This window comes from Xenopus laevis, chromosome 6L (genome assembly GCF_017654675.1).
Source record: "Xenopus laevis strain J_2021 chromosome 6L, Xenopus_laevis_v10.1, whole genome shotgun sequence".
NCBI lineage: Eukaryota > Metazoa > Chordata > Amphibia > Anura > Pipidae > Xenopus > Xenopus laevis.
The window spans coordinates 130,520,920-130,536,874 of record NC_054381.1 but is presented as its reverse complement, the minus strand read 5'-3'; the positions used below and the strand labels follow the sequence as shown (position 1 = coordinate 130,536,874).

General features: G+C 39.0%; 1 protein-coding gene across 1 annotated transcript; it reads left to right on the top strand.

The window, feature by feature from the left end:
- Positions 1-6,240: 6,240 nt before the first annotated feature.
- On the top strand, positions 6,241-15,729 carry LOC121394743 (ubiquitin-conjugating enzyme E2 W-like). The gene is made up of 4 exons (XM_041566502.1): positions 6,241-6,782; positions 9,109-9,264; positions 10,835-10,910; positions 14,904-15,729. Exons 1-4 carry the CDS (start codon positions 6,618-6,620, stop codon positions 14,915-14,917), a joined length of 411 nt encoding a protein of 136 aa, XP_041422436.1. The 5' UTR covers positions 6,241-6,617; the 3' UTR covers positions 14,918-15,729.
- The last annotated feature ends 226 nt before the right edge of the window (positions 15,730-15,955 follow it).

Below are 15,955 nucleotides of genomic sequence, written 5' to 3'. Positions count from 1 at the left end.
GTAACATCTGTGAGAAGGTTCGTATTACTGTTATGTTTTTGTTCTCAGTAAAAAGGTGCAATATCTTTGAAGCTCGCACATAGTGGTACTCCCTTTATTTTCACATAACTAGCTAATCACACTGACTTGTACTCCTCCTCACTCCCTATACTCCCTTCCGTACTCCTTTCACATACCATTCCCATGAAGTTCCCCACCAGAGGGTATATAATGTGTGGTCAATCTTTTGTTTCTCAGTTCTGACCTACTTGTGTATCAGAACCCACGGAGCTCGTGTATGTTTATTATATAAATAATAAACTTGGATTATTCCTTTTACCTCGGTGATCTCCGGTCTTTGGATTATTCCCTATCAAATGGTGGAGATAATGCGGGCAGGCTCAAGACGCTGACTTCACCCATCCACAGTGAGGACCCGGAGAACTAACGGGACAGGAGTGGCAGTGTCGGACTGGGCCGGCGGGACACCGGGAAAAACCCCGGTGGGCCCCGGGCTCTTGTGGGCCCCGCCGGCCCAGATCCGCTACTTAGTGGGGCGGCGCGACCCCACTTTGTTTGGGGTCGCGGTATAATAGAGTAACTGCGCATGCGCATAAAGGTAGCGCCACGCGCCTGCGCACAAACACGGCACCGCGCGCATGCGCACTAGTCCCCTAAAGCACTCCGGAGCGGTAGCGGCGGCCGGAGGGGGGCCCTGGGGCAGTAGCCCCGGTGGGCCCCACGCCTCCCAGTCCGACCCTGAGGAGTGGCCACACAGGGTAAGCATACCTTGTTCTGTCTCCTTTCTTCTCCGGTTCCAAACGGACAGGGTGTTGCTGTGCAAGCAGCCTGACCCAAGGTGATCACTCGAGGTATCTATGTTTGTCTTAACCATGTGTCCTGTATGAATGTGCATGTGATTGGGGACTAATTGCAAAGTGAAAAAGTTCTAACTTTTCTATACTATTGCTGCTTATAAGAATTGTACTAACTTACCTGGTTAGACCCCAGTATACCCCAAGATAGTATGCGTACTTGAGGGAAGAGGGCATTTTTTTAGTTGAGATGAAATAGGCTCACTAAGGCATTTGGCCAGAATGAGTGTAAGACTCCGTTAGGAGCATCTCGCCCTAGCGGGGAGGATTGTGAACAGAGGCTGATCACCTCTGCGCGTTCACCAAGGAGGGTGAGCGCAAGACAGTCGCTAGGCAGAGTGACTGTAGAGCATTCACCAGGTAGTGTGATTGCTGTTGAATATGGCAAAGATGTAGTGGCTTACTTGCCTAAGTGGAGTACACTTACAGAGAGTAAGTCATTTGCCATTCCTCCCAACGATACATGGGATCACCAGACAAGAGTACAAGCATTTAAGTACATACGCAGCACAGCAGTGATATATCAGAAGCTTTAGCCCCACAGACTTGAGTGGTTGTAACTCATAAGGCATACATAGAGCCGTCAGCCTCCCCACTCTATGATGGGTTGTTTTCCCGTAATAGCTAAGAGCAAGAGAGAGGCAGCAAAAGAGGTAAATGGTCAAGTATGTGCCCTAGAAAGTCAGGAAAGTGCCTAAGAATCAAAGGAAGCTAGAAAGCAAAGAGAGGAACAAGAAAAGTTGATAGCAGAAGGGTTAAGTTAGATAATAGAGAACAGTGAAAAAAAAATTGACACCAAAAAGACAAACAGCTCAGAGATAAGTTCTCTGAAAGTTATAGCTCAGATACAGACGAGAAGGCTGTCCCCAGCCCCACAGCTGAGCTCTACCCCGCCCGTACAATACAAAGTAGAGAAAAAGGGGGGCGACGGGGGACGCTGCAGAAGTGCGTCTAACTAAAAACACACAGATCTTAGAAGGATTTTTCAAGATGTTCCACAGCCCCATACTAATCCACACAAATTTGCACAGGAACTCTTGTGTGTCAATGGTGCTCATAAGCCTAATTAGACCAATATATTATTTGTACTCAAAGTGTGTGGTCCAGGGGATTACCAAATGTTAGACAAAATGTATTGAGATATGAACCCTGTTGACCCAGCACCAATTTTTTTTTTCTTTCAGAAGCTTCTTGGGAAATAGTTTTTCAAATTTAACCAAGATGCCAAAGAGTCTGCTGTCCAGTATGCTATTACCTTTGTGGTAGGACTACTAAATGATCCTCAAAGTAACCTCAGCATACATAGTCTTGCCTGGAAGCATAAGAAGTTAGAAAAGATAATTGCCGTTGCCACAAGTTGAGAACTCCTGTCTTAAGCCCCAGCAGGTGTTACTCGTTCAGCAACAGTCTAACAACTTCCAGGATAATTCCCAAAACTCCAGAAACAATAACTAACAGACAGCAGAACAGGTCAGATAACCGTGACAAAAAGACAGTTGTTTGTGTTAATTGTAATAATCCAGGGCATTATGCATATAAGTGCATATCCCCAAAGAAAGCCCTTTCCCGGCAGGAGATGCAGCCCCTTCACATTCCAATGCATCCCTCATAAATCCTGCTTGAAGGTGCGACGCAGCCCCGGTACCAGTATTTCCAAACACTTCTAATCACCATCCAGACCTCCTAATTGAAGTGTTTATTAATTAAACGACCCTAACTTTGTTTACTGAATACTGGTGCTGCCCGCTCAGTTTTAAAGACTCACTCAAACCTGCCATTATCTGGTAATGTAGTCACGGCAGTGTGAGTTGGAGGAAATCCTATCCCTATGGCAGAAACAAGCCCATCGGAAGTGTCCATTGGTCCTGTATCCACAAAAGCTGCCTTTCTTTTAAGTGCCTCCATCCCTGGCAGTTTCATAGGTAGGGACATCCTTTCTAAACCAGTGTGCACCATATACTGTAATCCGGATGCAGTATTTGTGCCTGTCCTGCCTCCATAAGTGTCTGAGATGACGAATGCACTAGATACTGCTAATCTTCTGTCACTAAAGGAAATTTCTGAGGAGGAAGATTCTGTACCTCCTAAATTACAATGTGTTTCAAGTGATGTGTGGGCTTTCTCACCAACTGATGTTGGGTTCATGTCATCCATCCCACCAATGTCCATACAAGTAGACCCAAGGCCCCCCCCCCCGCCCAAAATCTCACAGTACCCCACTGTCCAGGGCAAAGGTATAGGGGATTTGCCCAGTAATTCAAGGGTTACTTGATAAGGGAGTGTTAAACCATAGGATTAGCCCTGTAAATATGCCCATCTTGCCAATTGAAAAGCCCGGCAAGAATGAGTGGCGTTTTGTTCAGGATCTCAGAGCAGTTAACAAAGTTGTTATTGCAGCCCATCCGGTAGGGCCAAATCCGACTACCGAAACAGGTTGCAGTCATTAAGTACTACGCCCACACTGGGTCCTCTGACCCTGTAGCACAAGATAATGCCTATGCTGATGTAGCTGCAAAGCAAGCAGCATTGTGTTATAAAATGTTTAAAGCATGTGTTGTAAAAGAACCAACTCTACCTGTTCCCTCTAGTGCTGTTTTTATCAGCCCTTCAGGACCAAATGAAATCTGAGGAGAAGGAACATTGGCTTAAAGCCAGATGTACACATACTCCGAATGTTGATGTTTTTTTTTTTTTTTTTTGTTTGGCATTTAGGTGATTGCCCTGTTGCACCCCGTGCTCTGTTACCATATTTGGTTGCTGCCTCACATGATCTCACCCACACTTTTTACGGGGGATATGTGATGTAGTGTCAGGAATGTGGTTTGCCCCCGGGTTCTCGTCTATTGCGGCCAAGTATGTATAATTATGTTTTATTTGTTTGCAATATAATCTAGGTAAGACTATTCCAACACCTATCAAACACTGACCTAAACCAATGTAACAATTTCAGATATTGCAGATGGATTTCCTACAGTTACCTAAATGTTGTACCTATGAATATGTAATTGTTTGTGTTGACCAATTCCCTAGGTCCATTGTAACAGCTTCAGATGAAGCTATAGCTAAAGAGTTAATTGCAGAGATTGTCTGCAGTTATGGACTGCATTTGGTTTTCTTTGAATTTTTGTTGCAGGTTCTTACATAAAAGGAATTGTCTGGAGGTCTCCTCTATGAAAATGAAAAAGCATAAATGTTAATAATAATACCTATTCATACTTAAATAACAACAAATAAATACAATCTAACACTATGCTGCGGTGGGGTGAAACATTTTATAAATGGATTGTTGACCTTTGAGTTAACTTTTAGTATGATGCAGAGAATGATATTCGGCAACAACTTGCAATTGGTTTATTTAATTTGTTATTATTTGTGGTTTTTTAGTAGATTTTTATTCAGCAGCTATCCAATTTACATTTTCAGCAAGCTAGTTGCTAGAGTCCAAATTACACTAGCAATTTGAATAAGAGGCTGGAATATAAATAGGAGAGGGTCTGAATAAAAAGTAGCAATAACAATACAATTGTAACTTTACAGAGCATTTGATTTTAGATGGGGTCAGTGACCCCCATTTGAAAGCTGGACATAGTCAGAAGAAGGAGGCAAATAATTCAAAAACTATAAAAAAAAAGAAAAGAAAATGAAGGCCAATTGAAAAGTTGCTTAGAATTAGCCATTCTATAACATACTATAACTGAAAGGTAAATCACTTAATGCCGATACTAGGAAATCACATGATACTTATTCCAATAACAAGAAAATAGAAGATGTAATATAATGCCCATTGGAGCTGACATATCATCTTGCCCACAGATACTTATTTTCAAGCACATTCTGTTTATATGCCCAAAGATGCACAAGGATCAGGGTAGGAAACCTACATGCCTTCTGCCAGAAAAAGCACGTGGTCCGTAATAACCAGAGGTGCAGTCCGTATCAGGGCCAGCCTTATCATGGCTGAGTGGCACCTCCTGTTTCCTGATCCAACGCGGAATGTGTAGAGCAGCAACCCTGGGGGTGCAAGTGCTCCAAAGTGAGCACTAAGGGGCACATTCTTGCACCCCCATAGATCATAAATGACCCCTATAGTCAACTGTGTGCTTAAACAACTTTGAGAGTGTTTCAATTCTTAGAATGCTGTGTTGAATTAATGTAATGTCTTACGCTAAATTACTATGCTTTGTAAAATATAACAGACAATTTAATCGCAATAGCTTGCATCTTTGTCATACAGGGTTATACATGGGCAAATTATGATTAGATATCTGTGAAGACAGTCAATCATTGCCAGAGCATTGCCAGAATAAGTCTCTTTCTTTAAATTATTATGAAGCAGTATCTCAGTTATAAACCATGATGCACCTGGCACTAACACAAGTGCCAAACCTTCTTACCTCCAACTTAAAGGACAAGGAAACCCTCAGCAAAAGTTGTGCCCATATGTTAGGGTGCCTAAAAATAATTCAAAGCCAATTACCAATCCCCAAAAATGTGTAAGATTCCTTAATCAGCTCACCTGCAATCTGGCTATTTTACAGGCTACACTGATGTCACTTCCAGCTACGGAACTCACCTGGACTAATACCCCAGAACATGTGCATAAACATCCTTCTAAAATTCTGCACATGCATTTAAAATAGGGATTTGGGGCTTTCCTTGTACAGGTATAGGATCCGTTATTCGGAAACCCGTTATCCAGAAAGCCCTGAATTACAGAAAGGCCATCTCCCATGGACTCCATTATAATAAAATAATACAGATTTTTTTAAAAAAAAATTCCTTTTCCTTGTAGTAATGAAAAAATTCCTTGTGCTTCTACCCAACTAAGATATAATTAATTCTTATTGGAAGCAAAACCAGCCTATTGGGTTTAATTAATGTTTAATTGAGGTTAATGTTAAGGTGGCCATAGACAAATTTTGTACAATATCCGGTGCGTGTATGGTGAGAGATGGTCCGACCAATATCGGCAGAAGACTTTGATATTGGTCGGCTCATCGATTGGACTGGCTGGAAAATTTTGATTGGGCACCTATGAAGGCACCCAAACATTGCCATTGTTAGTGCTAAATCGTCAGATACAGGTGGAATTCTATTGTGTCTACAATAAAGATTAAAGGAGAAGGAAAGCTACAGAGGCAGTTTATAGTCAATAGATTAACCACAATAGTGCAAGCTAGAATGCTTTATTTATTCTGTTAAATGCTTTACCATACCTGAATACACAGTTCTAGAATCTCTCTTTGTTTAGGATAGCAGCTGCCATATTAGCTTGGTGTGACATCACTTCCTCTCATTGGTCTAGGCTCAGATTACAGCAGATTACAGGAGAAGGGAGGGAGAGAGGAGCAAACGGAGCATGCTCATGCCTGGGGCAAGGAGGTTTAAGCTGAAAGAAGGAAGTCTGATACAGAAGCCCAAATAGAAGGAAAGAAATGTTGTGTTTCTTTTGAGAAAGGACTCATAGAGCAACATTATTTGAGGATTTACTGATGTATTTACATAGACCTTTCTGATAAAGCTTACTCTTTCCTTCTCCTTTAAACCCTACTCAGTCACAGCATCCTCCAGCTTTCTGAACTTTGACTAACATATGGGCACAACTTTTGCTGAGGGTTTCCTTGTCCTTTAAGTTGGAGGTAAGAAGGGTTGGCACTTGTGTTAGCGCAAGGTGTTAGTTTCAGGTCTTGGGAAATCACTGTTGATCTCTCATCTGCACTGGCAAACAGGGGAAGGGGGTTAAAGCTCTCACAGATTTGTTTCATGATATTTGTGTGTGCTAAGGTTGTATGTTTAGAAGACCAAAATCTTTCCTATGCCTTTATTTTTAGGTGGATTGTAGATATGGGAGGAGCGCCTGGTACATTATATGAAGGAGAGAAATTCCAGCTTAAGTTCAGCAGTCGATATCCTTTTGATTCCCCTCAGGTAATGCAAGTCCATTAAATACAAAGATGCTCATACAAACTGCTCATATTATGCCTTTGTGACTGTGTGCAGACCTTCATTTAACTCACTCTTTAATTTTTAAACCAGGTAGGAAGGATATGTACTTTTTATAAATAACCCCTTCTCTCACCCCCTTTTTTTTTTTTTTTTTTTACATGAACTGATTTGGTTGGGCTTATGTTAAAAAAGAAAAAAAAGTGAAAAAACACTATCTGATCTATTAAAAATAAATATATGTATATGTACTGTATGTGTGTGTGTGTGTCTATATATATATATATATATATATATATATATATATATATATACATTTATATATATATATATATATACACACACACATATACATATATATACATGTGTGTGTATATATATATATATGTATATGTGTGTGTATATATATATATGTGTGTGTATATATATATATGTGTGTATATATATATATATATATATATATAAATGTATATATATATATATATGTATGGATATGTGTATATATATATATATATATATATATATATATATATATATATATATATATATGATTTATTTTTAGCAGTTCAGATAGTGTATATGCACTTTTTACATAAGCTCAATTAAATAAGCTAATCTCATAATGAGGAGTATATTTTCCCTTTAACATTTTAACAGAGGATTGTACTTACTGTAATGGAGAGTATAAATATAGGATGACCTCCACTTTTTCATATCTGAGAATAAATGTTTTATTGAGCCTTTCTACACTGGGCAGGGGAGTTAAAACAATGGATTCTCTTTAAAGAGCTGGTGCACTTTTTGAAGGTACATCGGTTTTCTGGATTTAGAATATATGATTCCTTATGTGTGGAGCAGTCTTCTTAAGGAGCAGTCCCTTTAAACGCTGCAGTACCAAGTTTAATTCTGATGGAGGAGCCAGGTGTGTCTGTTTTTCTTTAAATGATCACCCTTTTTAACACTTTTTACCTAAATAATTGATTGCGTTTTAACTATGACAATTATATAAGACTATTTATTTTACATGCCATATTTCAGTATACACAATTTGTAGCTGAAATTTACCTGACCTTAATACTTCAGCTCCTTAGGCTTTTGGCAATTTCATTTTTTTTGTGGTTTGTAAATTAGCTACACATAAGTTTCAGCCCTGTACAGACCTCAAATCTGGAGAGGGCAAAGCCGTCTTAACCTGTTAGGAACCAGCCAAATTATTCCTGATGTTAAGTTGAAGTTTGTGTTGAGGTTACATACAGAAGCACTGCCCCATGTAGTCCTGTTGCTTTGCTGTAGATGTCACAAATGTGTCCTTCTTGACCTCTGTTATAAATTAATAAATTGAAGAGTTCAGGAATACATCATCATTAGCTGAAAGGATTTCTAGGACCTGGGATCCGTTTAGCCTCTGGGAAAAATGGACACTGTAATGGTCAGACTTGATGGGCTAAATGTATTTAGAGTGATAAATGTTTACTTTAAAATGCCTCTTGTTTCATATAGGGATGCACAAGAAACCGCATTGGGCAGGCACCAATCTGGAACGTCCAACAAATATAGATTCCAAGAGCCAAAAAATTGTATTACCTCTTAAAAAATAACGCCTGACGGGTTTCGTGTCGCACAAGGACACTTAATCATAGGCAGCCTATGATTAAGTATCCTTGTGCGACACGAAACGCGTCAGGAGTTATTTTTTTTAGATGTAATGTAAAATAAAGTATCATATTTTTCATATACAATTTTTTTGGCACTTGGAATCTATTTTTGTTGGACGTTCTGGATTGGTTCCTGCCTAATGCAGTTTCTTGTGAATTATTCCCCTATGTTGAAGGTCTGGGGCATGAGCACATGGACCCAACTAGGAACGCGGTAAGCTTATCCTAATGATACATTAGATTTATGCTTTTCGTGAGATTTTTGCATATGCAAATTAGGATTTGGTTCGGCTGGGCAGAAGGATTCAGCCGAATCCGAATCCTGCGGAAAAAGGCCGAATCCTGGATGCGGTGCATTCCTAGTTTCATATTCAAGTAAATGGAACTGTGGGCAACAATCATTAGTCATCGTATTATACTCTCATATCTTAATCGTTACATGAAAAACACCAATATTAGCAGTAATGTATTATGTAATGTTTAAACCTACATGCATCTAAAGTAAGTATGGCTAACCTGTGGCCCTCTAGCTAATCCCACTCTAAACATCTGCTATTGGGGTGCTAGGAAAGCTCCCTCATTTAAATAAATGATTATGATATATACAGTATTAGTAAGCCTGTTCTATAACCTTGCACGTGTTTTCCTCTTTTTAGGTTATGTTTACTGGTGACAACGTCCCTGTTCATCCTCATGTGTATAGCAATGGCCATATATGTTTATCAATATTAACCGAAGATTGGTCCCCAGCCCTGTCTGTTCAGTCTGTCTGTCTTAGCATTATCAGCATGCTTTCCAGCTGCAAAGAAAAGGTGAGTTTGCCAGCAACAATCTTTCTACAGATCACAAGTGAATAGCGTGGCCTTTCATGTACTATAGCACGTGTCATGTATGTAGGTCATTTCTGAAAAATCTTGCATGCTAAATTAATATTAATACTGTAACTAGAACTAATCAATTCATGTCTTAAAATCTACATCTGTAATGCCTAATATAGTTTAACCGTGAAATTCTATAATGTAAGAAATCTCAAAAGTGTTATAATATTTTAGTACAAATACGCAGAATTGCCTTCAACCAAGACAAAAATATAATGTTTCCCCTTAGATGTTTGGGAACTCTTTCAAGGGTTTGGTTGCCTTGCCTTGTTTATAACCGAGATACTGCTTCATAACATAATTTAAAGAAAGAGACTTATTCTGGCAATGCTCTGGCAATGATTGACTATCTTCACAGCTAACTAATCATAATTTGCCCATGTATAACCCTGTATGACAAAGATTAAAGCTATTGCGATTAAATTGTCTGTTATATTTTACAAAGCATAGTAATTTAGCGTATATCTAAAAGACATTACATTAATTAAACACAGCATTCTAAGAATTTTATAAACATTGAAACACTCTCAAAGTTGTTTAAGCACACAGTTGACTATAGGGGTCATTTATGATCTATGGGGGTGCAAGAATGTGCCCCTTAGTGCTCACTTTGGAGCACTTGCACCCCCAGGGTTGCTGCTCTACACATTCCGCGCTGGATCAGGAAACAGGAGGTGCCACTCAGCCATGATAAGGCTGGCCCTGATACGGACTGCACCTCTGGTTATTACGGACCACGTGCTTTTTCTGGCAGAAGGCATGTATGTTTCCTACCCTGATCCTTGTGCATCTTTGGTCATATAAACAGAATGTGCTTGAAAATATGTATCTGTGGGCAAGATGATATGTCAGCTCCAATGGGCATTATATTACATCTTCTATTTTCTTGTTATTGGAATAAGTTTCATGTGATTTCCTAGTACTGGCATTAAGTGGTTTACCTTTCAGTTAACTTATAGTATGTTATAGAATGGCTAATTCTAAGCAACTTTTCAATTGGCCTTCATTTTATTTTCTTTTTTTTTATAGTTTTTGAATTATTTGCCTCCTTCTTCTGACTATTTCCAGCTTTCAAATGGTGGTCCTGGACCCCATCTAAAATCAAATGCTCTGTAAAGTTACAATTGTATTGTTATTGATACTTTTTATTACTCCTCTTTCTATTCAGACCCTCTCCTATTTATATTTCAGCCTCATATTCAAATCAATGCATGGTTGCTAGTGTAATTTGGACCCTAGCAACCAGCTTGCTGATAATGTAAATTGGAGAGCTGCTGAATAAAAATCTACAAAAAAACCCCACAAATAATAACAAATGAAAACCAATTGCAAGTTTTTGCTGAATATCATTCTCTGCATCATACTAAAAGTTAACTCAAAGGTCAACAATCCATTTATAAAATGTTTCACCCCACCGCAGTATAGTGTTAGATTGTATTTATTTGTTTTTATTTAAGTATGAATAGGTATTATTTTTAACATTTATCCTTTTTCATTTTCATAGAGGAGACCTCCAGACAATTCCTTTTATGTAAGAACCTGCAACAAAAATCCAAAGAAAACCAAATGGTGGTATCATGGTATGTATTGTCAACCAGTCTGTTAAAGTATCCACATTCCTCTAAGTGATATATATTATATTGTGCCTCATACATGCACCTATGCATTTCTGATGTATTTTATCTTGGTCAGACTCTTTCATAACTTTCTGCCTTTTCCATTTGTGCTATTATCATTTGTGCTAAATAGTACAACATGTCATACATTAGGGCATACCTTAGAGGGCAGCTATTTTATGGAGGTTCAGGTACTTAGAAGATTTTCACTTTACTTGGATATCTGGTATTCTTCACAACTGTATTCCTCTATCTTCAGAGATATTGAATGGCCTAGAAGAAGGTGGGGCTCATTTATCAACACTGGGCAAATTTGGCCATGGGCAGTAACCCATGGCAACCAATCAGATTGTTGCATTCATTGTTCTACTTGCAGCTGGCTTTAAAAAGCTAATCACAGATTGGTTACTATAGGTAACTGCCCATGGGCAAATTTGCCCAGTGTTGATAAATGAGCCGCAGTGGCTTCCAATTTGGAGTTATAGTTTCTAGGGCGCTCAAAGAAGAAACTGATGTGCAGCAGCAAATTACATTTTTTACACATCATTTTCTACTACACTCATAGGCGATCAGTCTTCATGTAGGATCAGACCTTCCCACAAATGGCCAACATGCAGTAATATCTGCATATCGTAAATTAAGGTTTTAGAAAGAACTTACATTTTAAAAATGAGTTTATTATTATTTAATATAAGCTTCCTCATGCTGTAGTAAGAAACTGTCTAAATACAATCAATTAAATATTCTGCATCGTTTCTGAAATAACTTTTACCTTCATTATCCCTCTCAGCATCTGTTTCTCTTCATTCTGTCTTCATGCAGCAGTTGGGTGTCGGATGAATGATCCAATATATCTTATAGGGGCTTCCTTTCCTATCCAATGAATTAGAGCTCACACAAATAACTGATTCCAGTACAAACAAAATCTAATAAAATAACTGCATGTAGAGAGACGTGATTTCTGGTGATTTTAATAGTGAGCTCTAATACATCTTCTAGGCAAAAAGAGCCCCCCTATAAGATATATTGGATCATTCATCTGACACCCAACTGCTGCATGAAGACAGAATGAAAAGAAACAAATGCTGAGATAGGGATAGTGAAAAACTTGATTATTTCAGAAACGGTACAGAATTTTACAGTAATTGATTGTATTTAGAAAGTTTCTTATTTCAGTATGCTGAAGCTTATATTACATTTTAATTTTCACAACAGTTCCCCTTTCACATTGCAAATGGCTGAAAATGTAATTGTTTCAGATCTCCTTTAAACAAAACAGGCATTGTTTGTCCATATATTGCAATATATTTAGGCTGGCCAACTATGTCATCCCTGGTATGGCCAGTCCTACACTCAACTTTCATCTGTTTCACCAAGAATTCTACTACTTCAGCACACACTTTACACAGGGACTAAGTTTTACCTTCAACTTGCTTGTTTTTAAGGTTAAAACTCCCAAACATGGTTGCCCTTTTATTGGCCACCACTGGGATCACCTGACTATAGTTGAAAAGGTTGGGAGCTACAACATGGGACTGCTCCTGTATAAACTATAACAAACAAGGAAAATGTGTGCTCACCACTAATTTTTAAAACCAGTACGCGGGGGAGCAATGAGGCTGTGACCACAAAATACATATAAACAATTACACAAGGTCCTCTGCACTCAACCCATTATCAATATATTCTAGACATTGAGACATTCTGTGCATTAAAATGCCCTCCCTTTTAAACAGAACAGGGATTGTGTGTCCAATATAAATGCAGTACATTCAAGCTGACCAACGTTAGTCATCCCTGGTCTGGCCAGTCCTACACTGATTCACCAAGAATTCTTCTGCTTCACTACACATTTCATGACAATATTAAGGCATGAGGCCACTAATAAGCCTATCACATTTCTTATTTTGCATTCCCAATTATTTCTTGCTTGTGTGACTCCCCAACAATTCTTATATTTGAGTGTGGCTCATGGGTAAAAAAATGTTGGGGATCCTCATTCTAGAGTATTACATTTAAAAGAGACTGCAAGATAATACATTTATGTTTTTGCATTATTCAATATTTGGGATAAAGCTTGGTAAAGAATGAGCCTAGAAATCATACTCCTAATAGGGGTAACTGTAGCAGACCAAAGGGACAGAAGCCTTTTTAAAGTAAACATCCTAGTTTTAACCCAAAATTACTTTGAACTTGCCCCTTTTTACCACTTTCCTGGTATCTAAAGCTAGGATGCGATTAGGGTGTCTCCATATAATTCATATGACAAACGATCCTCTGTCCTCAACCCAGCAGAAAATGAAAGGTGATCTATGTATCTATATCACTGGACATCCATTACCTTTAATAATACATTTCTGATGACATTCAAAGCAGTTCACAACTCTGCTCCACCCTACATCAATGAAATGATCTATATTAATTTAAGAATTCTCTGGAATACGTGCCCCACATCTTATCTCATGTCCTCTTTTTTTTGGATTGTAAACTCTATTGAACAAGGCCCTCTTTACTAGGATAATTTGTATGTTTAATGTATACGCACGTATCCGTGATATACACCTCATGCATCAGTAGGGATTGCTTGTCCATATATTGCAATATATTTAAGATGACCAGCTACTGATTAAAGGACCAGTAACGTCAAATTTTTTTTTTATAAAATTAGTTAGTATACATCGAAATATAAACACCAACACACTTTAAAATTTTAATTTGCAAAGCCTTTATTAAAAAATAACTTACTGAAACTCCACTTCCTGTCCGCTTCAGAAACGGCGACACGGCGACCATCCATCCTACAGCAGTTGATTTCTTCTCCCTGGCTATCTCTCCTGGCCACCCTATGTCTGCCGCGCTCTGCTCTGCCAGCAAGATTGACAGCCAGCTTCTTCTTCTCCTCCAGTCACTTCTTGATGCAGCCGTACTGGTCCTGGTGGTGATCATCTATGGGGCAGTTGTGGTTGGCACGAAACCCGCGTGCGCTGGCCTTCTCCCTGCACACTCGGTGTGCTGCTGCTGACTGAGCCCTGCTGCCCCTTGTCTCCGCTGAAACCTGTGTGATGCGGAGACATCGCAGCAGCAGCAGCAGCAGCAGCACACCGAGTGTGCAGGGAGAAGGCCAGCGCACGTGGGTTTCGTGCCAACCACAACTGCCCCATAGATGATCACCACCAGGACCAGTACGGCTGCATCAAGAAGTGACTGGAGGAGAATAAGAAGCTGGCTGTCAATCTTGCTGGCAGAGCGCGGCAGACATAGGGTGGCCAGGAGAGATAGCCAGGGAGAAGAAATCAACTGCTGCAGGATGGATGGTCGCCGTGTCGCCGTTTCTGAAGAGGACAGGAAGTTGAGTTTCAGTAAGTTATTTTTTAATAAAGGCTTTGCAATTTAAAATTTGACGTTACTGGTCCTTTAAAGAGGTTGTTCATATTCGGAGACAATTTTCAATTGGTTTTCATAATTTTTTCTTTTTGAGTTATTTAGCAGCTCTTCAGTTTGCAGTTTCTGCCATCTGGTTTCCAGGGGCCCAATTACCCAAGCAACAGTGCATTGATTTGAATAGGTATATTTATAGCAAAGTGCCTGAATAGAAAGATTAGTAATAAAAAGTAACAATAACTTTGTATCCTTGCAAAGCAATTTTTTTTAAGATGGGGTCAGTGACCCCCATTCGAAAGTTGAAAAGAATGAGAAGAAAAAGGCAAATCATTCTAAAACTATAACCAATAAACAATGAAGACCGATTTAAAAGATGGTTATAATTGGCCATTCCATAACATACTAAAAGTTAACTTAAAGGTGAACCACCCCTTTAAGGAATTGATCAGTAAAATGTACATTTGTACTCTGCTTATTTTATCCTTATTAGTGAAATTCTGGCATATATTACAGACCTTTTTCTTTTGGGATCAGTTGAAATGTTAATAACATTGTTTTTCTTTCTCCATTGCAAAGATGACACCTGTTGATGCCACTGTTGCAGTTCCTTAGCAGAAGATAGTCCTACTGAGTAAACGAGCACTTTGATCCTTCAAGTCTTTGAACTTAAATATTTGACTAGGGGTGATTCAAAAACAATGAAGACAACCGTACTTCCTTTTAACTGCATTTTTACAAGTGTGCATTGCGAGCGCATGTTGATAGCTGCTTCAGCCCCATGCAGCGGACATGCTCTGTAGTCATACTGGATTAATGCAGGCGTCACAATGAAAATTCCATTTTTTTCTCTCATGCTTTTCAAGATTTCACAGGTCCTCATGTATTGTGCAATAACGATGATAAATGCATGATAGGGTCTCATGTAGATGTTTACCAAAAGCTTGGGAAATGGAGAACCCCCTTCGTTCGTTGCATTGCCACCCATGATATCGGGATACACTGCACTGTGATTATGGCGGCACATGCTTTACTGACGACCGTTAAACAGGATCTTTGGATATTTATTAAAATGTTTCCTTTATGTCTGTTTGACAGATGTTTTCCGGTGATTGTAATGAGCAGGTACTATATCTCATGCCTATGTGAGAATATAAAAATGTTGTAAATAGCTATTGATAGAGCTAGCGTATAGAGAATGAGAAATGGTAGGGGTTAAAGGAATTGTTCAGTATAAAAATAAAAACTTGGTAAATAGGCTGTGCAAAATAAATAAATTTCTAATGTAGTTAGCCAAAAATGTAATGTATAATGGCTGGGGTGACTGATGTATAACGGAACAGTACTTCCTGCTTTACAGCTCTCTTGCTTTCCACTGATTGGTTACCAGTCAGTAACCAATCAGTGACTTGAGGGTGGCACATGGGTAATAAACGGTTTGCTTTTGAATCTGAGCTGACTAACTCCAAGTTAGAGAGCTGAAAAGCAGGAAGTTGTGTTCTGTTATGTTAGACATCCAATCACTCCAGCCTTTATACATTACATTTTTGGCTAACTATCTATATTGCAAACATTTTTTTTCTTTTTGCACAGCCTATCTATTTACCCAGTTTTAATTTTTACACTGAACT

What these genes read in the sequence shown, in the direction of transcription:
- LOC121394743 (XM_041566502.1), top strand. Translation starts at nt 6,618, where the DNA reads ATGATATTTGTGTGTGCTAAGGTTGTATGTTTAGAAGACCAAAATCTT. An exon ending in ATCCTTTTGATTCCCCTCAG is followed by an intron (nt 6,783 to 9,108) that starts GTAATGCAAGTC and finishes TCCTCTTTTTAG; the next exon opens with GTTATGTTTACTGGTGACAA. An exon ending in TTTCCAGCTGCAAAGAAAAG is followed by an intron (nt 9,265 to 10,834) that starts GTGAGTTTGCCA and finishes TCATTTTCATAG; the next exon opens with AGGAGACCTCCAGACAATTC.